Source organism: Entelurus aequoreus, linkage group LG25 (genome assembly GCF_033978785.1).
Source record: "Entelurus aequoreus isolate RoL-2023_Sb linkage group LG25, RoL_Eaeq_v1.1, whole genome shotgun sequence".
Classification (NCBI taxonomy): domain Eukaryota; kingdom Metazoa; phylum Chordata; class Actinopteri; order Syngnathiformes; family Syngnathidae; genus Entelurus; species Entelurus aequoreus.
Window position 1 is genome coordinate 39,044,472 of NC_084755.1, and position 25,262 is coordinate 39,069,733.

The 25,262-nt window shown below is 38.8% G+C and overlaps 1 protein-coding gene across 1 annotated transcript; it reads left to right on the forward strand.

Moving 5' to 3' along the window:
• Positions 1 to 1,433: 1,433 nt before the first annotated feature.
• On the forward strand, positions 1,434 to 22,399 carry LOC133642880 (uncharacterized). The gene is made up of 10 exons (XM_062037291.1): positions 1,434 to 1,592; positions 1,664 to 1,779; positions 9,278 to 10,589; positions 13,746 to 13,846; positions 13,918 to 13,973; positions 17,332 to 17,462; positions 20,012 to 20,192; positions 20,266 to 20,404; positions 22,123 to 22,192; positions 22,331 to 22,399. The coding sequence occupies exons 1-10, from the start codon at positions 1,478 to 1,480 to the stop codon at positions 22,339 to 22,341; spliced, it is 2,232 nt and encodes a 743-aa protein (XP_061893275.1). The 5' UTR covers positions 1,434 to 1,477; the 3' UTR covers positions 22,342 to 22,399.
• Positions 22,400 to 25,262: the final 2,863 nt, after the last annotated feature.

The window sequence follows — 25,262 nt, forward strand, 5'->3', positions numbered from 1 at the left end:
TTATCGGACATCCCTAGTATTTATATGTACGTGTGTGTGTGTGTGTGTGTGTGTGTGTGTGTGGGTATATATATATATATATATATATATACATGTGTATATATATATATATATATATATATATATATATATATATATATATTTAAATACATAAATATATATATATATATATTTATGTATTTAAATATATATATATATATATATATATATATATATATATATATATATATATATATATATATATATATATATATATATATATATATATATATATATATTTAAATACATAAATATATATATATATATTTATGTATTTAAATATATATATATATATATATATATATATATATATAATATATATATATATATATATATATATATATATATATATATATATATATATAAATTACATACATATATATATATATATTTAAATATATATATATATTTAAATACATAAATATATATATAAATTACATAAATATATATATGTATATTTATGTAATTTATATATATATTTATGTATTTAAATATATATATGTGTGTATTTAAATATATATATGTTTATGTATTTATTTATTTTTATTTATTTTTTATTTTTTTGTCCTTTTATTTATTTATGCATTTATATATAGTAAATATATTTATGTATGTATATATAAATAAATATATATATATAATAGTTTTATATATATATAATAGTTTTATATATATATAATAGTTTTATATGTATAAATATTTATATATATGTAATTTTTATATATATATATATATATATATATATTTGTGTGTGTATAATAAATATATTTATTATGCATATATGTGTGTATAATAAATATATTTATTATGCATATATGTGTGTATATATATGCATAAATAAATATATATATATATTTATGTAATTTTTATATATATATATATATATATATATATATATATATATATATATATATATATATATATATTCATGCATAAATACAAATCTATATTTGTGTTTATATAAATATATATATATTTATGTGTTTATATATATATATATATATATATATATATATATATATATATATATATATATATATATATATATATATATATATATATATATATATATATATATATGTATTATATTTATTTATTTATGTATAGGCATAAATATATAAATGTATGTAATTTATATATTTATGTAATTTATATATGTATGTATTTATATATATTTATATGTATAAATATATATATTTAAGTAATTTATATTTATTTATTTATGTATATTTATTTATTTATATATATATATATATATATATATATATATACATATATATTTCTATTTATTTATTTATATATTTTTATTTATTTATTTATATATATAGTCATTTATTTATTCATATATATATTTTAATGTATTTATTTATATACTTGTTTATTTATTAAGAGTGGCAGTTATGTTTTGGCCCTGCTGTGGAGAGGGACTCCGGTCAAGATGTCCTGCCCGGTCTCTCCGATCAAGTCTCTGTCCAAGGGCCCGTCTTCGCTCTGCTGCTCCCCGTATGGTTTCAACGTCAGACTTCCCGCTGCCCAGGAGCTGAGCATTAAAGGTGAGACCAGGCAACAACGCCAGCGCAATCTTCATGAATCATTTGAATACAATGAAATGTTTGTTTTGCAGTCGGAGGAGAATGGACCGCCATGTTGTCGGCTCAGCACTGTGGCTACACGTTAGACCGCCAAGGTGCAGACCTGCTGCTTGCTGCCCCGTTCATGACGTGTGGCATCGCAGTCAAGGTCCGTCTTCGCTTTACTCTTCATTATCGATCGGGTGTTCCCATCCAATGTTGATATCGGCTATCGGCTCCAATGAGCACACACACGGTTGCTCTTTCCGTGTGTTCCAGTAAAGTCATTTCACAAAAAGTCAACATGGCAGGCTGCAGGCTACTAGTGGTAGCTACACGGCAGCTAAGCACACAATAGCACACAAGCTAGACGTACCTGATAAGTGTCCTGAATTGAAGAATATTGCAATCTAAAACGGCACATTTGTCAATATAAACGTGTATAATTGTGTGTCTCTCGAATGAATCGCGATTCTTACTTGTAACAATTATAATCCATTACAAAAATCACAATATATTTTTTTAATCGATTAAGAATTGCGATTGATTAAAAAACTCAATTTTTTGACACCCCTAATAATTTAATATTAAATAATTATTTAAGACAGACGCGTATTAGAAAGTATCCAGTAACAAGCGTGTCCGCATCATTCAACTTACGGCATCACGAGCTTAATTGAATGAATTGTTCTTTTTTTGAACATTCCGCGCTACTAATGAACAAGTAGTATGTTTGATTCGGGCTGATATCAAGTCTGGATCAATGAAAGTTTATTTGCACAGCACATGTCAACAAACATAGCACAACAAATACAGACTGAGGATTGAAGATAAACGTCACCTTTGAGGCTAAAATCGAACGTCATCTAAAAAATAATGTGGAAAATGTTATGTAAAAATTTTAAAAATATAGAATGGCTAATTAAAACTAAAAATAGGGAAAATAACAGTAATATTAACGATACCATTTTTTTTAGTGACAAGAAGAAGCACTTAACCTGATGAGTAAAATGTCTGATTAAAAACGTGTGCTTTTGGCCACTTTTTTAAACTTTTTAACAAGACTGCAGTTCTGAGGCTTTTCCACAGGTGGGGCCATAGTGGCTAAATGGGTGGGTCTATAGTGGCTGAATGGGTGGGTGTATAGTGGCTGAATGGGTGGGTCTATAGTGGCTAAATGGGTGGGTCTATAGTGGCTAAATGGGTGGGTCTATAGTGGCTGAATGGGTGGGTGTATAGTGGCTGAATGGGTGGGTGTATAGTGGCTGAATGGGTGGGTGTATAGTGGCTAAATGGGTGGGTCTATAGTGGCTAAATGGGTGGGTCTATAGTGGCTAAATGGGTGGGTCTATAGTGGCTAAATGGGTGGGACTATAGTGGCTGAATGGGTGGGTCTATAGTGGCTAAATGGGTGGGTCTATAGTGGCTAAATGGGTGGGACTATAGTGGCTGAATGGGTGGGTCTATAGTGGCTGAATGGGTGGGTGTATAGTGGCTAAATGGGTGGGTCTATAGTGGCTAAATGGGTGGGTCTATAGTGGCTAAATGGGTGGGTCTATAGTGGCTAAATGGGTGGGACTATAGTGGCTGAATGGGTGGGTCTATAGTGGCTGAATGGGTGGGTCTATAGTGGCTAAATGGGTGGGTCTATAGTGGCTAAATGGGTGGGTCTATAGTGGCTGAATGGGTGGGTCTATAGTGGCTGAATGGGTGGGACTATAGTGGCTGAATGGGTGGGTCTATAGTGGCTGAATGGGTGGGCCCTATAGTGGCTGAATGGGTGGGTCTATAGTGGCTAAATGGGTGGGACTATAGTGGCTAAATGGGTGGGTCTATAGTGGCTAAATGGGTGGGACTATAGTGGCTGAATGGGTGGGTCTATAGTGGCTGAATGGGTGGGTCTATAGTGGCTAAATGGGTGGGTCTATAGTGGCTAAATGGGTGGGTCTATAGTGGCTGAATGGGTGGGTGTATAGTGGCTAAATGGGTGGGTGTATAGTGGCTAAATGGGTGGGTCTATAGTGGCTAAATGGGTGGGTCTATAGTGGCTAAATGGGTGGGACTATAGTGGCTGAATGGGTGGGTCTATAGTGGCTGAATGGGTGGGTCTATAGTGGCTAAATGGGTGGGTCTATAGTGGCTAAATGGGTGGGTCTATAGTGGCTAAATGGGTGGGTCTATAGTGGCTGAATGGGTGGGTCTATAGTGGCTGAATGGGTGGGTCTATAGTGGCTAAATGGGTGGGTCTATAGTGGCTAAATGGGTGGGTCTATAGTGGCTGAATGGGTGGGTCTATAGTGGCTAAATGGGTGGGTCTATAGTGGCTAAATGGGTGGGTCTATAGTGGCTAAATGGGTGGGTCTATAGTGGCTGAATGGGTGGGTCTATAGTGGCTGAATGGGTGGGTCTATAGTGGCTGAATGGGTGGGTCTATAGTGGCTGAATGGGTGGGTCTATAGTGGCTGAATGGGTGGGTGTAAAGTGGCTGAATGGGTGGGTGTATAGTGGCTAAATGGGTGGGTCTATAGTGGCTGAATGGGTGGGTCTATAGTGGCTAAATGGGTGGGTCTCTGGTGGCTGAATGGGTGGGTCTATAGTGGCTGAATGGGTGGGTCTATAGTGGCTAAATGGGTGGGTCTATAGTGGCTAAATGGGTGGGTCTATAGTGGCTGAATGGGTGGGTCTATAGTGGCTAAATGGGTGGGTCTATAGTGGCTAAATGGGTGGGTCTATAGTGGCTAAATGGGTGGGTCTATAGTGGCTGAATGGGTGGGTCTATAGTGGCTGAATGGGTGGGTCTATAGTGGCTGAATGGGTGGGTCTATAGTGGCTGAATGGGTGGGTCTATAGTGGCTGAATGGGTGGGTGTAAAGTGGCTGAATGGGTGGGTGTATAGTGGCTAAATGGGTGGGTCTATAGTGGCTGAATGGGTGGGTCTCTGGTGGCTGAATGGGTGGGTCTATAGTGGCTGAATGGGTGGGTCTATAGTGGCTGAATGGGTGGGTCTATAGTGGCTGAATGGGTGGGTCTCTAGTGGCTGAATGGGTGGGTCTCTAGTGGCTGAATGGGTGGGTCTATAGTGGCTGAATGGGTGGGTCTATAGTGGCTAAATGGGTGGGTCTATAGTGGCTGAATGGGTGGGTCTATAGTGGCTAAATGGGTGGGTCTATAGTGGCTGAATGGGTGGGTCTCTGGTGGCTGAATGGGTGGGTCTATAGTGGCTAAATGGGTGGGTCTATAGTGGCTAAATGGGTGGGTCTATAGTGGCTAAATGGGTGGGTCTATAGTGGCTGAATGGGTGGGTCTATAGTGGCTGAATGGGTGGGTCTATAGTGGCTGAATGGGTGGGTCTATAGTGGCTGAATGGGTGGGTGTAAAGTGGCTGAATGGGTGGGTGTATAGTGGCTAAATGGGTGGGTCTATAGTGGCTGAATGGGTGGGTCTCTGGTGGCTGAATGGGTGGGTCTATAGTGGCTGAATGGGTGGGTCTATAGTGGCTGAATGGGTGGGTCTATAGTGGCTGAATGGGTGGGTCTCTAGTGGCTGAATGGGTGGGTCTCTAGTGGCTGAATGGGTGGGTCTCTAGTGGCTGAATGGGTGGGTCTATAGTGGCTGAATGGGTGGGTCTATAGTGGCTAAATGGGTGGGTCTATAGTGGCTAAATGGGTGGGTCTATAGTGGCTGAATGGGTGGGTCTATAGTGGCTGAATGGGTGGGTCTATAGTGGCTGAATGGGTGGGTCTATAGTGGCTGAATGGGTGGGTCTATAGTGGCTGAATGGGTGGGTGTAAAGTGGCTGAATGGGTGGGTGTATAGTGGCTAAATGGGTGGGTCTATAGTGGCTGAATGGGTGGGTCTCTGGTGGCTGAATGGGTGGGTCTATAGTGGCTGAATGGGTGGGTCTATAGTGGCTGAATGGGTGGGTGTATAGTGGCTGAATGGGTGGGTCTATAGTGGCTGAATGGGTGGGTGTATAGTGGCTGAATGGGTGGGTCTATAGTGGCTAAATGGGTGGGTCTATAGTGGCTAAATGGGTGGGTCTATAGTGGCTGAATGGGTGGGTGTATAGTGGCTGAATGGGTGGGTGTATAGTGGCTGAATGGGTGGGTGTATAGTGGCTAAATGGGTGGGTCTATAGTGGCTAAATGGGTGGGTCTATAGTGGCTAAATGGGTGGGTCTATAGTGGCTAAATGGGTGGGACTATAGTGGCTGAATGGGTGGGTCTATAGTGGCTAAATGGGTGGGTCTATAGTGGCTAAATGGGTGGGACTATAGTGGCTGAATGGGTGGGTCTATAGTGGCTGAATGGGTGGGTGTATAGTGGCTAAATGGGTGGGTCTATAGTGGCTAAATGGGTGGGTCTATAGTGGCTAAATGGGTGGGTCTATAGTGGCTAAATGGGTGGGACTATAGTGGCTGAATGGGTGGGTCTATAGTGGCTGAATGGGTGGGTCTATAGTGGCTAAATGGGTGGGTCTATAGTGGCTAAATGGGTGGGTCTATAGTGGCTGAATGGGTGGGTCTATAGTGGCTGAATGGGTGGGACTATAGTGGCTGAATGGGTGGGTCTATAGTGGCTGAATGGGTGGGCCCTATAGTGGCTGAATGGGTGGGTCTATAGTGGCTAAATGGGTGGGACTATAGTGGCTAAATGGGTGGGTCTATAGTGGCTAAATGGGTGGGACTATAGTGGCTGAATGGGTGGGTCTATAGTGGCTGAATGGGTGGGTCTATAGTGGCTAAATGGGTGGGTCTATAGTGGCTAAATGGGTGGGTCTATAGTGGCTGAATGGGTGGGTGTATAGTGGCTAAATGGGTGGGTGTATAGTGGCTAAATGGGTGGGTCTATAGTGGCTAAATGGGTGGGTCTATAGTGGCTAAATGGGTGGGACTATAGTGGCTGAATGGGTGGGTCTATAGTGGCTGAATGGGTGGGTCTATAGTGGCTAAATGGGTGGGTCTATAGTGGCTAAATGGGTGGGTCTATAGTGGCTAAATGGGTGGGTCTATAGTGGCTGAATGGGTGGGTCTATAGTGGCTGAATGGGTGGGTCTATAGTGGCTAAATGGGTGGGTCTATAGTGGCTAAATGGGTGGGTCTATAGTGGCTGAATGGGTGGGTCTATAGTGGCTAAATGGGTGGGTCTATAGTGGCTAAATGGGTGGGTCTATAGTGGCTAAATGGGTGGGTCTATAGTGGCTGAATGGGTGGGTCTATAGTGGCTGAATGGGTGGGTCTATAGTGGCTGAATGGGTGGGTCTATAGTGGCTGAATGGGTGGGTCTATAGTGGCTGAATGGGTGGGTGTAAAGTGGCTGAATGGGTGGGTGTATAGTGGCTAAATGGGTGGGTCTATAGTGGCTGAATGGGTGGGTCTATAGTGGCTAAATGGGTGGGTCTCTGGTGGCTGAATGGGTGGGTCTATAGTGGCTGAATGGGTGGGTCTATAGTGGCTAAATGGGTGGGTCTATAGTGGCTAAATGGGTGGGTCTATAGTGGCTGAATGGGTGGGTCTATAGTGGCTAAATGGGTGGGTCTATAGTGGCTAAATGGGTGGGTCTATAGTGGCTAAATGGGTGGGTCTATAGTGGCTGAATGGGTGGGTCTATAGTGGCTGAATGGGTGGGTCTATAGTGGCTGAATGGGTGGGTCTATAGTGGCTGAATGGGTGGGTCTATAGTGGCTGAATGGGTGGGTGTAAAGTGGCTGAATGGGTGGGTGTATAGTGGCTAAATGGGTGGGTCTATAGTGGCTGAATGGGTGGGTCTCTGGTGGCTGAATGGGTGGGTCTATAGTGGCTGAATGGGTGGGTCTATAGTGGCTGAATGGGTGGGTCTATAGTGGCTGAATGGGTGGGTCTCTAGTGGCTGAATGGGTGGGTCTCTAGTGGCTGAATGGGTGGGTCTATAGTGGCTGAATGGGTGGGTCTATAGTGGCTAAATGGGTGGGTCTATAGTGGCTGAATGGGTGGGTCTATAGTGGCTAAATGGGTGGGTCTATAGTGGCTGAATGGGTGGGTCTCTGGTGGCTGAATGGGTGGGTCTATAGTGGCTAAATGGGTGGGTCTATAGTGGCTAAATGGGTGGGTCTATAGTGGCTAAATGGGTGGGTCTATAGTGGCTGAATGGGTGGGTCTATAGTGGCTGAATGGGTGGGTCTATAGTGGCTGAATGGGTGGGTCTATAGTGGCTGAATGGGTGGGTGTAAAGTGGCTGAATGGGTGGGTGTATAGTGGCTAAATGGGTGGGTCTATAGTGGCTGAATGGGTGGGTCTCTGGTGGCTGAATGGGTGGGTCTATAGTGGCTGAATGGGTGGGTCTATAGTGGCTGAATGGGTGGGTCTATAGTGGCTGAATGGGTGGGTCTCTAGTGGCTGAATGGGTGGGTCTCTAGTGGCTGAATGGGTGGGTCTCTAGTGGCTGAATGGGTGGGTCTATAGTGGCTGAATGGGTGGGTCTATAGTGGCTAAATGGGTGGGTCTATAGTGGCTAAATGGGTGGGTCTATAGTGGCTGAATGGGTGGGTCTATAGTGGCTGAATGGGTGGGTCTATAGTGGCTGAATGGGTGGGTCTATAGTGGCTGAATGGGTGGGTCTATAGTGGCTGAATGGGTGGGTGTAAAGTGGCTGAATGGGTGGGTGTATAGTGGCTAAATGGGTGGGTCTATAGTGGCTGAATGGGTGGGTCTCTGGTGGCTGAATGGGTGGGTCTATAGTGGCTGAATGGGTGGGTCTATAGTGGCTGAATGGGTGGGTCTATAGTGGCTGAATGGGTGGGTCTCTAGTGGCTGAATGGGTGGGTCTCTAGTGGCTGAATGGGTGGGTCTCTAGTGGCTGAATGGGTGGGTCTATAGTGGCTGAATGGGTGGGTCTATAGTGGCTGAATGGGTGGGTCTATAGTGGCTGAATGGGTGGGTCTATAGTGGCTAAATGGGTGGGTCTATAGTGGCTGAATGGGTGGGTCTATAGTGGCTGAATGGGTGGGTCTCTGGTGGCTGAATGGGTGGGTCTCTAGTGGCTAAATGGGTGGGTCTTTGTACTGGTATTTGGTAAAGGTGCCAGAGGACCTCACGATCCGCGAGGGTTGATAGGGTCAAAGCAGGTCAGATAAGAAAACCTTTAAGAAGCAATAATAAAACCTGAAAATTGATGGCATTTAACTTCCATGACGAAAGTTTGCAGTTAAACGAAATGACTTTAATGTTCTATCTTATTTAAAAATATTTCTTAATGCAACAACCACAACTGGGAAGTCAGTACAAACCCCAAAAGCAGTGAAGTTGTCACGTTGTGTAAATGGTCAATAAAAAGAGAATACAACAAATCAACTTATATTCAATTGAATAGACTGCAAAGACAAGATATTTCATGTTCACACTGAGAAACTTTATTTTTTGCAAATATTAGCTCAGCGAAGAATTTATTTACTCTTAAGTCAACTCTTAGCAGACTTCTTAGGAGTCATTCTAAGAAGCTTGATAAGTACGGCCCCTGGTCTTGCTTGCTAGCATTAGCTCATGCTAGCGATGGACATCACTTTGGGAAGATGGAAAGTAAAGTTTTGAGTTAAGAGCTCCGTCACAGAACCAAGTAATGATTGTAATGAAATAGAAACTTCTGTTCTTTGAGTTTTAACGCCGCTTCACAAAGAAAACATTTCCTCCCCAGGACGGACAACACCTACTTCACCTTCAAATTGGAGAAAGTACCTTTTCTTTGGCCTGCCCCGTGTTTTCCTCCAGCGATCCTCGTCTCACGGAGACCGTGGAGTCATCCCCTTGGGACCCGCCTTTCTACCTGGCCCCGCCTTACTACCCCCACCCACCCAATCATCACGAGAATTCCGGTCCCCAGGGGGCAGAGGTCCCTCCGATTTTCACATCTCCAACTCCTGAACCTGCTTTTGAACCCGCCATGGATGCACAGCCGCTCCCTCTTGACGCCCCCCAGCCGGACCCTGAAGACCACCGTTCTGTGGAGGATTCATTGGAGCACTTCGGAGCTCACACTTCTCCGGCGTCAACAGATGACATTTTTGGTTCAAGTCCGGCATATTTGGATTTACAAGAGCTGCATGGTGACGCCGCTTCACCGGTTCAGGTCGACGCCCGGTCTTTCCAACGCCCAGGCAATGCCTTCAATCCATACTACCACTACTACCATCACCCCAAAACTCCGAGTCCTCCTGAAGATTCAGATCCGGATCTTGTGGCTCCTTTCTCTCACTTACCATACCACTACTACTTTCCACATATTACTTGGGCTGGGTCCCAAACATTACCGAAAAGTGATACACAATCCTCTGATGGTCCTGTCCAAACCACAATAAGCAGACTGGTTCCTACACCTCCATGGCCTTCAGTCCATCCGGGCCATGACTCAGATCCGTCTTTAGTGGAGACCGGTACAAATGAACAGGATGATCTCCACGAATCTCATTCTGACGGCACCCAAAGTCCAAAATCCTCTACCTCCGATGAAAAGGTAGAAATGATGAATGACATGGAGACCGAGTCCATGCCTGCGACTCCTCCAGTTCTCCTGTCATTAGACGCTCCGTATCCGGATCAATCTTCATTTCCTTCCCCTTGTAAATATCACCATGATCCATATCACTACGATCAGACGCATTCATCCGAAGAAACCGTAGACCTGCATCTTCCCAACCACTCTCCGGTCGATCAATCCAACACCCCGACCACGGACGAGACGTACGACCTTCATGAAGTGCATCCTTACCACTTCTACTACTCTGCCAACGATGACGGGAACTCTGAAGAAAGCACGATCTCGGACTTGTCCCAGTCTTGGCCTCCGGACGTGTCATTGGCTCAACGGAGTTTTACCCCCGAGAAGGGCATTCCTCAGCCACCACAAAGTCATTACTACGATCTCTATCCCTTTGATATCAGTCGGCAGCATCTCCAACTCTTTGAGCACTCTGGTGTGGAAGCAGAAGTCGACCTCGATGAAACGATCGGTAAGTCCCTTTTTCGATTTGTTGGAGATTCAAGCGCTGATGGTTGTGTATTGTCAGGGCCAGCCATGCGGGTGTTAAGTCCAACACCCACTAGAGGGGCCACTTGGTCATGGTCTGGGCTTTTGTAAAGTTTTTTTTTAATTTGATTAAAATCCGACGATGTCATAACAGTTTTGATAAAAATCAGTTTTGCAGCCAAAGTTCAGTAAGATTTGAATCAAACGAGGAACTATTCACTCAACACCACGGACGGGTCCAGAATTCTGTACTTTTATAGGCACGGATCGAATTCCTCTGGTCCTGCCGTGTATCGATTCACGTAAAATAAAACGGTGCCGTGTTTCGATAGCTTTTGTGGCATCCAGTTGCAGACTAAACAATCAGTCAAGTAGAACTCAGGGCGAACTTGGACAAACTCTCTAAGTCAGGGGTCGGCAACCCAAAATGTTGAAAGAGCCATTTTGGACCAAAAATACATAAAACTAATCTGTCTGGAGCCGCAAAAAATGAAAAGTCTTATATAAGTGTTATAATGAAGACAACACATGATGTAAGTGTCTATATTAGCTATTAGCCTACTATCAAAATTACTAAAAGTCTTATATAAGTGTTATAATGAAGTCAACACATGAGGTGTCTATATTAGCTATATTAGCCTACTATCAAAATTACTAAAAGTCTTATATAAGTGTTATAATGAAGTCAACACATGAGGTGTCTATATTAGCTATATTAGCCTACTATCAAAAAGACGTTAAAAGTCTTATATAAGTGTTATAATGAAGACAACACATGATGTAAGTGTCCATATTAGCTATATTAGCCTACTATCAAAATTACTAAAAGTCTTATATAAGTGTTATAATGAAGACAACACATGATGTAAGTGTCTATATTAGCTATATTAGCCTACTATCAAAATTACTAAAAGTCGTATATAAGTGTTATAATGAAGACAACACATGATGTAAGTGTCTATATTAGTTATATTAGCCTACTATCAAGATGACTTTAAAAGTCTTATATAAGTGTTATAATGCAGACAACACATGATGTAAGTGTCCATATTAGCTATATTAGCCTACTATCAAAATGACTTTAAAAGTCTTATATAGGTGTTATAATGAAAACAACACATGATGTAAGTGTCTATATTAGCCTACTATCAAGATGACTTTAAAAGTCTTATATAAGTGTTATAATGAAGACAACACATGATGTAAGTGTCTATATTAGCTATATTAGCCTACTATCAAAATTACTAAGTCTTATATAAGTGTTAATGAAGACAACACATGATGTAAGTGTCTATATTAGCCTACTATCGAAATGACTTTAAAAGTCTTATATAAGTGTTATAATGAAGACAACACATGATGTAAGTGTCTATATTAGCCTACTATCAAAATGACTTTAAAAGTCATATATAAGTTATAATGAAGACAACACATGATGTAAGTGTCTATATTAGCTATATTAGCCTACTATCAAAATGACTTGAAAAGTTTTATATAAGTGTTATAATGAAGACAACACATGATGTAAGTGTCTATATTAACTATATTAGCCTACTATCAAAATGACTTTAAAAGTCTTATATAAGTGTTATAATGAAGACAACACATGATGTAAGTGTCTATATTAGCTATATTAGCCTACTATCAAAATGACTTTAAAAGTCTTATAAAAGTGTAATAATGAAGGCAACACATGATGTAAGTGTCTATATTAGCTATATTAGCCTACTATCAAAATGACTTTAAAAGTCTTATATAAGTGTGTGACAGTCTCTCACAGTCGGGGTTCCATGGACCACCAAGGACTGACATGACTGGAAGAAATGTTGACTTTGTTTTATTATTTCAATAAAACGTTAGTGCAGGTCGGGTCGCTTTTCAGCTCCTTCCTCTTCCCACTGCTCGCTCTTCCGGTTGCTTTTCAGCCGCCTGCCTCTCGCTCTCTTCCGCGCTGCATCCGTTGCTGGCTCTCCAACTCCTTCTCTCTCTTCGTTCTCGGCTGCCGCCCTTTTACACACTGAGGTTCATTACGGCGGTCGATCCCGGCGCGCCCCGCCTCGCCGCTGGCCCGCCGGCCCCGCCTCCTCGCCGCCATCTTGGAGTCGGCCCCGGCGTGCCCTGCCTCGCTGTCGGCCTGCCGGCCACGCCTCCCCACAAAGTGTTATGATGAAAACAACACATGATGTAAGTGTCTATATTGGCTATATTAGCCTACTATCAAAATGACTTTAAAAGTCTTGTATAAGTGTTGTAATGAAGACAACACATGATGTAAGTGTCTATATTAGCCTACTATCAAAATGACTTTAAAAGTCTTATATAAAAACACCATAAACTATACACTACTGCCATGTAAAAGTCTTGGACTTGTAATTGAAACAAATTTAAAAAAAAAAAAAGTAATATCAATCAGCTCATTTTTAAGTGTTGCAATAAAAAAAAAAAATCGATTTTAATATCAAAAACAATTATTGGCACCGTATCGGTTCAAATGTGAACGGTCCTACAGGTGAGTACTGTAATTTACAGTAAAAACGCACTCCAGGCTGCTATATTGGAATTGAAAGGAGTGTAAAGGTGATGTGCCGATCGATACTGAAATTTTCGAAACCGCTGATACCGGTTCCTTTTGCTCTGATATCGATTCTCAAAGAAAAATATCAATACTTTTGATACTTGAGGTATTTGAGATACCGTATATCATTATTAGGAGCTAAATCAATTGCCAAAAAGTGTCTCCGCAGCGGTACTCGGTTGTAATACACGTTTCCACCACCTGTGGCAGTAAAGACATCAGACAGAATAAGTCATAGATCATTTTCTTAAGCGCCAAAATTATAACTAAAGTGGTGAAGCAGCAAGACTTAAAATACACTACTTTTTGAATTTGAGGTATTTTTGCGCAAAGTATCGGATCAGTATCGTTTGACTGTATCGGATGGAGAATAATCGGTGGTATCGCGCATAGTCTAGATTATGTAACAATGTAAATATTACATTTGTCAACAATGTGTGCAGTTATTTGATAAATATCATCTTTGCTCTCCAAGCTGTACACTGACTACTCTAAGTCACGTCCCAGTTTGATTTAGAAGTTATGTTCAAATCTTAATTGTTTACCGTTTGTCTTGTTTGGCAGACTGCAGGACGGGACTTCAGTTTTTCCTCGTGGCGCCCGGCCACGCGGTGCAGATGACCTCTGACCCCGACGTCCTGGGTGGCTGCGACGCCAGCGACCAGGTAAGACGACGTGCACGTGACGAGCGAGGATTTGTCTTCCCCGTGTATGAAAACATGAACCTCGCCGGCAGGTCTCGGACTTCCATTCTCTTCAGGAAGATTCTGCTGATGAAAACACACCTGTCAGGTGCGTCCTCCGTTTTAACGGGACACTAGTGATGTGCCATACCACTGCTTTTCTTCCCAATCTGATACCAAGTACAATTCAGGCTGGTATCGGCGATACCGATACTTTGTGCAAATATACCTAATGAGTCTGCTAAAATAGTAAAAGTTGTGTATTTTCAAATTTCATATCTAAAAACAGTAAAAATGTTAGAAAAAAGAGCGAAACGTTGAAATGCAATGGAAAAAAGGTAACATTTTTCCAACCAACAATCAAAAATAGACTTTGTCACCTATACCACAATGGCTTGTCTTTAAATATGTATATTTTTAACTTTCCTTTTATTTTATTTTTATTATGTTTATTTTATTATGTATATTGTTTTTATCTTTAAAAATACAAAACAATATATAAAAAATATTTTTAGCGTTCCTTTTATTTATTTATTTATTTATTGTTGTTTATATTTTTTATGTACGTGTGTGTGTGTGTGTGTGTGTGTGTGTGTGTGTGTGTGTGTGTGTGTGTGTGTGTGTGTGTGTGTGTGTGTGTGTGTGTGTGTGTGTGTGTGTGTGTGTGTGTGTGTGTGTGTGTGTGTGTGTGTGTATTTTTTTAGCATTTTTTAAGATAAAAACTATCAAAATTATGTTAGCATTCCTTTTATTTTTGATTGTTTATATTTTATTGTGTGTGTGTGTGTGTATGTATGTATGTATATATATATATATATATATATATGTGTGTATATATATATATATTTTAAAAAAATGTTGAAGATAAAAACTATCAATCATTTTTAGCATTCCTTTTATTTATTTTTTTATGTTCATTTTATTATGTATATATTTTTTAATATAAAAACTATAAAAACATTTTTTTAGCATTCCTTTTATTTTTATTATGTGTATATATATGTGTAATATATATATATATATATATATATATATATATATATATATATATATATTATGTATATATATATATATATATTATGTATATATATTTTTTGCATTTTTTTAATATAAAAACTATAAAAACATATTTTTTAGCATTCCTTTTATTTAATTTTTTAGCATTTTTTAAGATAAAAACTATCAAAATTATGTTAGCATTCCTTTTATTTTTGATTGTTTATATTTTATTGTGTGTGTGTGTGTGTGTGTGTGTGTGTGTGTGTGTGTGTGTGTGTGTGTGTGTGTGTGTGTGTGTGTGTGTGTGTGTGTGTGTGTGTGTGTGTGTGTGTGTGTGTATATATGTTTAAAAAAAATGTTGAAGTTAAAAACTAAATTATTTTTAGCATTCCTTTTATTTATTTTTTTATGTTTATTTTATTATGTATATATATTTTTTGCATTTTTTTAATATAAAAACTATAAAAACATTTTTTTAGCATTCCTTTTATTTTTATTATGTGTATATATATATATTTGCTTTTTTATAGATAAAAACTATCAAAATTGTTTAGCATTCCTTTTATTTTTTTTATTTTTTATATTTTATTATGTATATACATTTTTGCTTTTTTTTATAGATAAAAACTATCAAAATTATTTTCAGCATTCCTCTTATATATGTTTTTTTGTTTATATTTTATTGTGTAAATATAATTTTTTTGCATTTTTTAAAGATAAAAACTATCAAAATGACCATTTAGTCATCCCTGTTCTAAAATATTAGAAGCTCTCAAAATAAAAAATAAAATATACTTAAGGAATAAACAAGGTTTAGTTAGTTGAAAAATAAAATAACTTATGAATTAATGAATTAGAAAAGGACAACAAAAACAATAAACTGTTATTTGTGTAACCGAATTTTAATATTTTTGTACAGGCACAATTTCTCACACTAGATTATGCAGTTCCATTTTTCTTCCATGCTTGTCCCTTTCAGGGTCGCGGGGTGTGCTGGAGCCTAGCTCAGCTGCATTTGGGCGGTAAACAATCATATTAATTTTATTCTTATATGGGAGAAAAATAGTAAAAATGTAAGGAAAAAAAATTGGTATAATGAGAAAAAGCTGAAATATTCTAGCTAATAACTTATAATAATATACTCGGTCAAAAAATCTCGGAGTGGCATTAAGCCGAACAGTCGTGTAAAGCGAACCAAAATCCTGCAAGGACTGACAGGCAAAATGGACATACAAAGGGGGGCGATTAGCGGCTGCAGCAGGTGGTGACACTCAACAGAAACAGGTGTGTGACCTCACCTAAAGGACGGCAAGTAACGCTAGAAACGGAACTAAACACAAAACCTAGGAAAATACCAAATAACGCACCGGTCATGACAGCTAATGCTAATCAGTTGCCTATGAGTAGCAGAGCCAATGTATATTAGCATCAAGTTAGCACATTTTTATACTTAAAATATAAACAAGGTTTAGTTAGTTGAAAAATAGAATAACTTATGAATTTGAAAAATGACAACAATAAGAAACTGTTAAATGTGTAACTGAATGTTAATGTTTTTGTACAGGCAGAATTTCTGATGCAGTTAAACAATCATATTAATTTTATTCTTATATGGGAGAAAAATAGTAAAAATGTAAGAAAAAAATCGGTATGTAATGAGAAAAAGATGAAATATTCTAAATAATAATTATTAATATACTTGGTCGCCTATAATACATAGCTGGCACAATATCTGTTAGCATTTTTGTAATAAAAAACAATATCAACATGGCCGTCGCATACTTTGACTTTTTGGTATGCGTCTTTTGGACACCCCTGATCTAAGATATTAGAAGCTCTGAAAATAAAAATGAAATGTATTTCAAACATAAACAAGGATTAGTTGGTTAGTAAAAAATAATAATACTAACCTATTAATTTGAAAAATGACAACAACCATAATAAACGCTGTTAAATATTTAACTGAACATGAATATTTTAGGACAGGCAGAATTTTGAACACCCTAGTTTATGCAGTTACACAATCATTAATATTTTTTATTCTGTTCTCACATGGGAAAAAAACATAAAATGTGAGGGGGAAAAAATCAGTATATAATGAGAATAAGCTGAAATGTTCTAATAATAATAATAATAATAATAATAATCTTGGTCACCTACAATACAAAGCTGACACAATATAGCATATTTTAAAAATATATCAATATGGCCGCCGCATACTTTGCCTTTTCAGTATGCGGCCCTTGGCGGAAAAAGCGTAAACACCCCTGAACTAAAGTATCAAAAGTATCGATATTTTGATTTGAGAGAATCGTTATCAGAGCACATATATCGAGTATCGGCGGCATGGATGATTCAGTATCAATCCGCACATCTCTAGTGACACCATGCACTGTAAAGTAGCAGTATCGTCCTGTCTGACCCGACTATTGGCCTGTGCTTTCATGTCAAATGTTCCTGATGCACAGGTGGGTGACGGACTGGAGGTGGCCTGCAGCTTCCCTGGGGGATCCCAGTCTCCCTGGGACCCAGTCCCCTCAACCTGCACCCCTTCAGGATCTACCAACCACTGCCACTGTGCAGCTGAGGATCGCTACAGGTCTCACACACATACAGTACACTTATACATACAGTACACATATACACTACATTTACACATACAGTACACTTACACATGAAGTACATTTACATACAGTATATACTGTACATTTACACATATACTGTACATTTACATATACACAGTACATTTACATACAGTATATGCAGTACATTTACACATATTAGTGATTAGTGGCGGCAGCAGGTGGAGACACTCATCAACAAACAGGTGTGGGAGCTCACCTATAGGGCGGCAAGGAACGCCACAAACGGAACTAAACACAAAACCTCGGAAAATACCAGCTAATGCTAATCAGTTGCCTATCAGTAGCAGAGCCAAAGTATATTAGCATTTTTGGAAAAGTGGAGCCTTACTTGACTTGCGTTGGGAGCGTTTTTTTTTAAGTCAATTTCTTTGTTGGCATTGAAAATTGCTACATTACCTAGAGGTAGTTTGGCAGAGTCCGCTCTCAGTGCTGCTGGAGTGATCGCCAAAGTGCAAGGAGTCAGCAACCGGGCCTGACGTTACGCACAATCCAGGTACGCATGTTTGCTACACAAAGGAAAGCTGTCTGTGACAGTTATCCAAACATTGCATTTGGCCGTCAAAATCGGAGGCTCCTGATTGGGCGGAGGCCCGTGGGCTTGAACCCAGAGAGGCGGCAATGCTTACAGTATAACACTTTGTAGGGCGCAACAAAAGAAACCACACCATAGACTATACGCTACTCCCATATAATGTGCAACTGTAATTGCAAATTAATGTCATATTTGCAAATAAAATAATAAATATTAAAACAAGATATTACAACTGGATAGCTGGTATCATAATCGGGTCATTTTTTAAAAATTATAATATATGATCAAAACAATATTTATTAACACACACTAAAGTGTCAAAAATGGTTCTGTTGATGGACGTGTAAAGGGGATGGATAATAATAAAAATAACAATAATAGATTTTATTTGTAAAAAGCACTTTACATTGAGCAAACAACCTCCAAGTGCTACAGTGTATTGCAAAAATAATAATAATAATTAAAAAAATAAAAATAAAATCTAGAACAGCCTAATAGCTATAACTAGTATACATATATCTATAAAAAGGCTTTTTTTTAAAAAAAAATAAGGGTTTTTAAGCCTTTTGTAAAAGCATCCACAGTCTGTGGTGCCCTCAGGTGGTCAGGGAGAGCATTCCACAGACTGGGCGCGGCGGAGCACAAAGCCCGGTCTCCCATTGTTCGTAGCTTTGTCCTCGGAGGTTGGAGGAGGTTAGCCTGTCGTGTGGAGGATTTGGGGGTGAGTAGTTCTTTGAGGTAGAGGGGGGCATTTCCATGGAGGCACTGGTGGGTTAGTAGGGAGACTTTGTATTCAATCCTGACTGGAACAGGAAGCCAGTGAAGGGATTTGAGAATTGGTGTGGATTAGTGGTGGCAGCAGGTGGAGACACTAATCTACAAACGGGTGTTTCCTAGCAACAAGAGCGTAAACAAAGGACGGCAAGGTACGCCAGAGACAGAATCAAACCCAAAACCGAGGAAAATGCCAAACCGACGTAGGTCATGGCAGCTAATGCTAACCCGGGGGTCGGCAACCCGCGGCTCCAGAGCCGCATGCGGCTCTTTAGCGCCGCCCTAGTGGCTCTCTGGAGATTTTTCAAAAATGTATGAAGAATGGAAAAAGATGAGGGGGAAAAAAATCAATGTTTTTGTTTTAGAATGTTTTCTGTAGGAGGACAAACATGACATAAACCTCGCTAATTGTTGTAAATCACACTGTTTGTATTAAACATGCTTCACTGATTCGAGTATTTGGCGAGCGCCGTTTTTGTCCTACTAATTTTGGCGGTCCTTGAACTCACCGTATAGTTTGTTCACATGTATAACTTTCTCCGACTTTCTAGGACGTGTTTTATGCCACTTCTTTTTCTGTCTCATTTTGTCCACCACACTTTTAACGTTGTGTGTGAATGCACAAAGGTGAGTTTTGTTGATGTTATTGACTTGTGTGGAGTGCTAATCAGACATATTTGGTCACTGCATGACTGCAAGCTAATCGATGCTAACATGCTATTTAGGCTAGCTATATGTACATATTGCAACATTATGCCTCATTTGTAGCTATATTTGAGGTCATTTAGTTTCCTTTAAGTCCTCTTAAGTAAATTTATATCTCATGACACATGTAATATGGCTTTTAATTTTTTGCGGCTCCAGACAGATTTGTTTTTGTATTTTTGGTCCAATATGGCTCTTTCAACATTTTGGGTTGCCGACACCTGTGCTAACCGATAGCATGTCAATTAAGCGCGCCCATTTTTTTGGGGAAAAGTAGAGCCTCACTTGACTGTAAACAATGTCGATGTAAACAAATAATTCTAGTTACACATACAATGTCTCCAAGATAGTATTAGAAAGTATCCAGTAACAAACGTGTCCGCATCATTCAATTCACTGCGTCACAACCCTAATCTAATGAATGATTGTTAGCACACAACAACTACTTAGTTCCAAGTAGCAAAGAGATGTGACTTGATGACTTCCTCTTAGACGAGTCCTTTGGCAGCTACCACCCTGAGGCCCGCCTTCCTCTCCGCTCCCTGCAAGGAAGACGGGTCTACCTGGAAGTGGGACTGCTGGAGCCACAGGATCCTGACCTGCAGCTGCTGGTTCACTCCTGCCTGGCCTACACTCAAGGTCCATCTACCCCGCCCACGCTTGTCTATGACGGGTATGTGCTGGAGAAACTTGGGCCACGTCCAACTTTTCAGGAAAAGATTAAATTTGTCTTCCTTTTTATGAAGCTGTCCCGGCCGCGGTGATTCTCAGCTGCTTCCTTCTCCACACATCCACCCTCGCCACACCCGGAGGATCTTGATCTCTCACTTCCTGCATACTTCCTCTCTGAACTACGGCAACCTGTCTCACCTGGAGGACCCTGAGGTACCTCCACCATGTTCACTATTATACTGTAGTACATCTACTTCCTGTGTCACATTTATACATGCACTTATTATACAGTATCTACTTCCTGTGTCACATTTATACATGCACTTATTATACAGTATCTACTTAATGTGTCACATTTATACATGCACTTATTATACAGTATCTACTTCCTGTGTCACATTTATACATGCACTTATTATACAGTATCTACTTCCTGTGTCACAATTATACATGCACTTACTATAGTCCGTCCTTCGATCTACTTCCTGTGTTACATTTATACATGGACTTATTATAGTCCATCTACTTCCTGTGTCACAATTATACATGCACTTACTATAGTCCGTCCTTCGATCTACTTCCTGTGTTACATTTATACATGCACTTATTATAGTCCATCTACTTCCTGTGTCACATTTAAACATGCACTTATTACAGTCCGTCCTTAGATCTACTTCCTGTGTCACATTTATACATGCACTTATTGTAGTACGTCCTTATCTCTACTTCCTGTGTCACATTTAAACTTGCACTTATTATAGTCCGTCCTTAGATCTACTTCCTGTGTCACATTTAAACATGCACTTACTTTAGTCCGTCCTTCGATCTACGGTATAGCTCGGTTGGTAGAGCGGCCGTGCCAGCAACTTGAGGGTTGCAGGTTCGATCCCCGCTTCCGCCATCCTAGTCACTGCCGTTGTGTCCTTGGGCAAGACACTTTACCCACCTGCTCCCAGTGCCACCCACACCGGTTTAAATGTAACTTAGATATTGGGTTTCACTATGTAAAAGCGCTTTGAGTCACTTGAGAAAAAACGCTATATAAATGTAATTCACTTCACTTCCTGTGTCACATTTATACATGCACTTATTGTAGTACGTCCTTAGATCTACTTCCTGTGTCACATTTATACATGCACTTATTGTAGTACATCCTTAGATCTACTTCCTGTGTCACATTTATACATGCACTTATTGTAGTACATCCTTAGATCTACTTCCTGTGTCACATTTATACATGCACTTATTGTAGTACGTCCTTAGATCTACTTCCTGTGTCACATTTATACATGCACTTATTGTAGTACATCCTTAGATCTACTTCCTGTGTCACATTTATACATGCACTTATTGTAGTACATCCTTAGATCTACTTCCTGTGTCACATTTATACATGCACTTATTGTAGTACATCCTTAGATCTACTTCCTGTGTCACATTTATACATGCACTTATTGTAGTACATCCTTAGATCTACTTCCTGTGTCACATTTATACATGCACTTATTGTAGTACATCCTTAGATCTACTTCCTGTGTCACAATTATACATGCACTTATTGTAGTACATCCTTAGATCTACTTCCTGTGTCACATTTATACATGCACTTATTGTAGTACATCCTTAGATCTACTTCCTGTGTCACATTTATACATGCACTTATTGTAGTACATCCTTAGGTCTACTTCCTTTGTCACATTTAAACATGCACTTATTGTAGTACGTCCTTAGATCTACTTCCTGTGTCACATTTATACATGCACTTATTATAGTCCATCTACTTCCTGTGTCACATTTATACATGCACTTATTACAGTCCTTCCTTATCTCTACTTCCTGTGTCACATTTAAACATGCACTTACTATAGTCCGTCCTTAGGTCTACTTCCTGTGTCACATTTAAACATGCACTTACTATAGTCCGTCCTTAGGTCTACTTCCTGTGTGTGACACAAGTGTGCTCTACCACAGAAGGCGACTGCGTTGTTGGCTGCATCAACAGTGAGTTTTCACATTTTTTTACAAGATATATATTAGTAGTAGTAGGTTTTTTTTACATATTTCAATTTTATGTGAAAGCCCCAATAATCCAGCCCACAAATTGAAAAGCATGACAGTGTTTTCTCTTCATCCTCACAGGTCCCCCATGATGATGTATGAACATGAAAATAAAAGCATTAATACACACATGCCATCTTTTTATGCTGCTTTTTGGCAAGAACAGAATACATAACCCATTGGTTAAATGAGCCATTTAAAAGATGTTTCTTTTTTTGGGGGGGACAAAAATTTAATTTTATTGTCAAAATGTCAAACAGGATTTTTTTTTTTAACTTTACGTTAGTACACTTTATTTGCTTAAAACTTAACAATTTAATCTAAAGTCAAATCAGGGTTTATTTATTTATTTTTAAACATTTTTTTATTGGGTTTTTAGTCACAATTGACAGAAATGGTCAAATACATGAAATGAAAGGATTCTAAGTGCGCCTTAAAGTTCGCAAAATACGGTAGCTGTTTTGCCGAAGTAGACCCATGCTTTTAAAGATTAGTTTGGAGTCTTGTGTGGAATTAATCTGAAATAATCACTTTTTGAATCAAGAACAAACTGGAGCGTAACAAAGTGCAATGTTTATTTTTATAAAAACAAGTTAAAAAAATGCAACACACTTCAATCTAATTCAATGCAAATAGCAGCAATAGGAACTTTAGCAGGGATGTCTTCTGTGGAATGTTGTCAAATCTGACTTTTTACCAGGAAACAAACACATTGTCGTCTGAAGGCACAACAACACAACTTCATCCAAAATACCAGATGAGGCAATTCCTGAAGGAACTGCGTGTGAATGCTCCGATGCTGAAGTTGACCTGAAATGCTGACAGAATGTAGTTTGAATGTAAGAATAGTTTGAATGTTGGAATAGGTTGAAAAATGTGGGAAATGTGCTCTTGGAAAAACGTCCCATTCATTTCAATGGGAACTTCCTGGAAATTTGGGAATTTTGGGAAAAGCGGGATTTTTTAGAAAATGTTAAAAGACTTGAATGTTCTGAATGAGTTGAAATGGTTGGTGTTGGAATTTTTCAAATCGGTCGAGAAATGTTGAAGTAGTAACATTTTTTTAATTGAGAAATGGTATTATGGAATTCCTGGAATTTTGGAAAAACCGGTAAAGTTTCTAGTTACTAAATCCTGACTAAGAAAAATGTTTTGACAGTGTAACAGTTGAAATGGGATGTAAAAGGAGTAGTCAAACGAAATATGTTGGAAATAGGGTTGGAAAAAAAACAGTAATTCCTGGAAATGTGTTGAACGTGGAAAAATAATGGTTTGAATATTGAGGATGAGTTGAATGTGTTGAAGGTGGAATGGTTTGTATCGGTTGAAAAATGTGGGAATTATGGAAGGTTGAGAAATGGACAATTAATTTTGAATGGGAAAAATGTCCCTGGAAACTGGGAATTCTTGGAAATCCGGGAATTTTTTTTTTAATTGTTGAAGTAGAGCACACAATTTTGAACAGGCTGAATATTTTGGAGTTGGAACATTTTGAATCAGATGAAAAAAGTGGGAATTGTGGAACTTTGAAAATGTTTTCCATTCTTTTCAATGGGAATTTCATGGGAATTTGGGGAAAAGCGGGAATTTTTTAGAAAATGTTAAAAGACTTGAATGTTCTGAATGAGTTGAAATGGTTGGTGTTGGAATTTTTCAAATCGGTCGAGAAATGTTGAAGTAGTAACATTTTTTTAATTGAGAAATGGTATTATGGAATTCCTGGAATTTTGGAAAAACCGGTCAAGTTTCTAGTTACTAAATCCTGACTAAGAAAAATGTTTTGACAGTGTAACAGTTGAAATGGGATGTAAATGGAGTAGTCAAATGAAAAAGGTTGGAAACAGGGTTACAAAAAAACTAGGAATTCCTGGAAATGTGTTGAACGTGGAAAAATAATGGTTTGAATATTGAGGATGAGTTGAATGTGTTGAAGGTGGAATGGTTTATCGGTTGAAAAATGTGGGAATTATGGAAGGTTGAGAAATGGACAATTAATTTTGAATGGGAAAAATGTCCCTGGAAACTGGGAATTCTTGGAAATCCGGGAATTTTTTTTTTTAATTGTTGAAGTAGAGCACACAATTTTGAACAGGCTGAATATTTTGGAGTTGGAACATTTTGAATCAGATGAAAAAAGTGGGAATTGTGGAACTTTGAAAATGTTTTCCATTCTTTTCAATGGGAATTTCATGGGAATTTGGGGAAAAGCGGGAATTTTTTTGAAAATGTTAAAAGACTTGAATGTTCTGAATGAGTTGAAATGGTTGGTGTTGGAATTTTTCAAATCGGTCGAGAAATGTTGAAGTAGTAACATTTTTTTAATTGAGAAATGGTATTATGGAATTCCTGGAATTTTGGAAAAACCGGTAAAGTTTCTAGTTACTAAATTCTGACTAAGAAAAATGTTTTGACAGTGTAACAGTTGGAATGGGATGTAAAAGGAGTAGTCAAACGAAAAAGGTTGGAAATAGGGTTAGAGGAAAAAAAACAGTAATTCCTGGAAATGTGTTGAACGTGGAAAAATAATAGATTGAATATCGAGGATGAGTTGAATGTGTTGAAGGTGGAATGGTTTGAATCGGTTGAAAAATGTGGGAATTATGGAAGGTTGAAAAATGGACAATTCATTTTGAATGGGAAAAATGTCCTTGGAAACTGGGAATTCTTGGAAATCCGGGAATTTGTATTTATTGTTGAAGTAGAGCACACAATTTTGAACAGGCTGAATATTTTGGAGTTGGAACATTTTGAATCAGATGAAAAATATGGGAGTTGTGGAACTTTGAAAATTGTTTCTATTCTTTTCAATGGGAATTTGGGGAAAAGCGGGAATTTTTTAGAAAATGTTAAAAGACTTGAATGTTCTGAATGAATTGAAATGGTTGGTGTTGGAATTTTTCAAATCGGTCGAGAAATGTTGAAGTAGTAACATTTTTTTAATTGAGAAATGGTATTATGGAATTCCTGGAATTTTGGAAAAACCGGTAAAGTTTCTAGTTACTAAATCCTGACT

Excerpts from the sequence above, each read along its gene's own strand:
- LOC133642880 (XM_062037291.1), top strand. The coding sequence starts at position 1,478 with ATGTCCTGCCCGGTCTCTCCGATCAAGTCTCTGTCCAAGGGCCCGTCT. Across the intron at positions 1,780-9,277 it reads CGTGTGGCATCGCAGTCAAG|GACGGACAACACCTACTTCA; the intron begins GTCCGTCTTCGC and ends TTTCCTCCCCAG. Across the intron at positions 20,405-22,122 it reads CTCACCTGGAGGACCCTGAG|GTCTACTTCCTGTGTGTGAC; the intron begins GTACCTCCACCA and ends GTCCGTCCTTAG.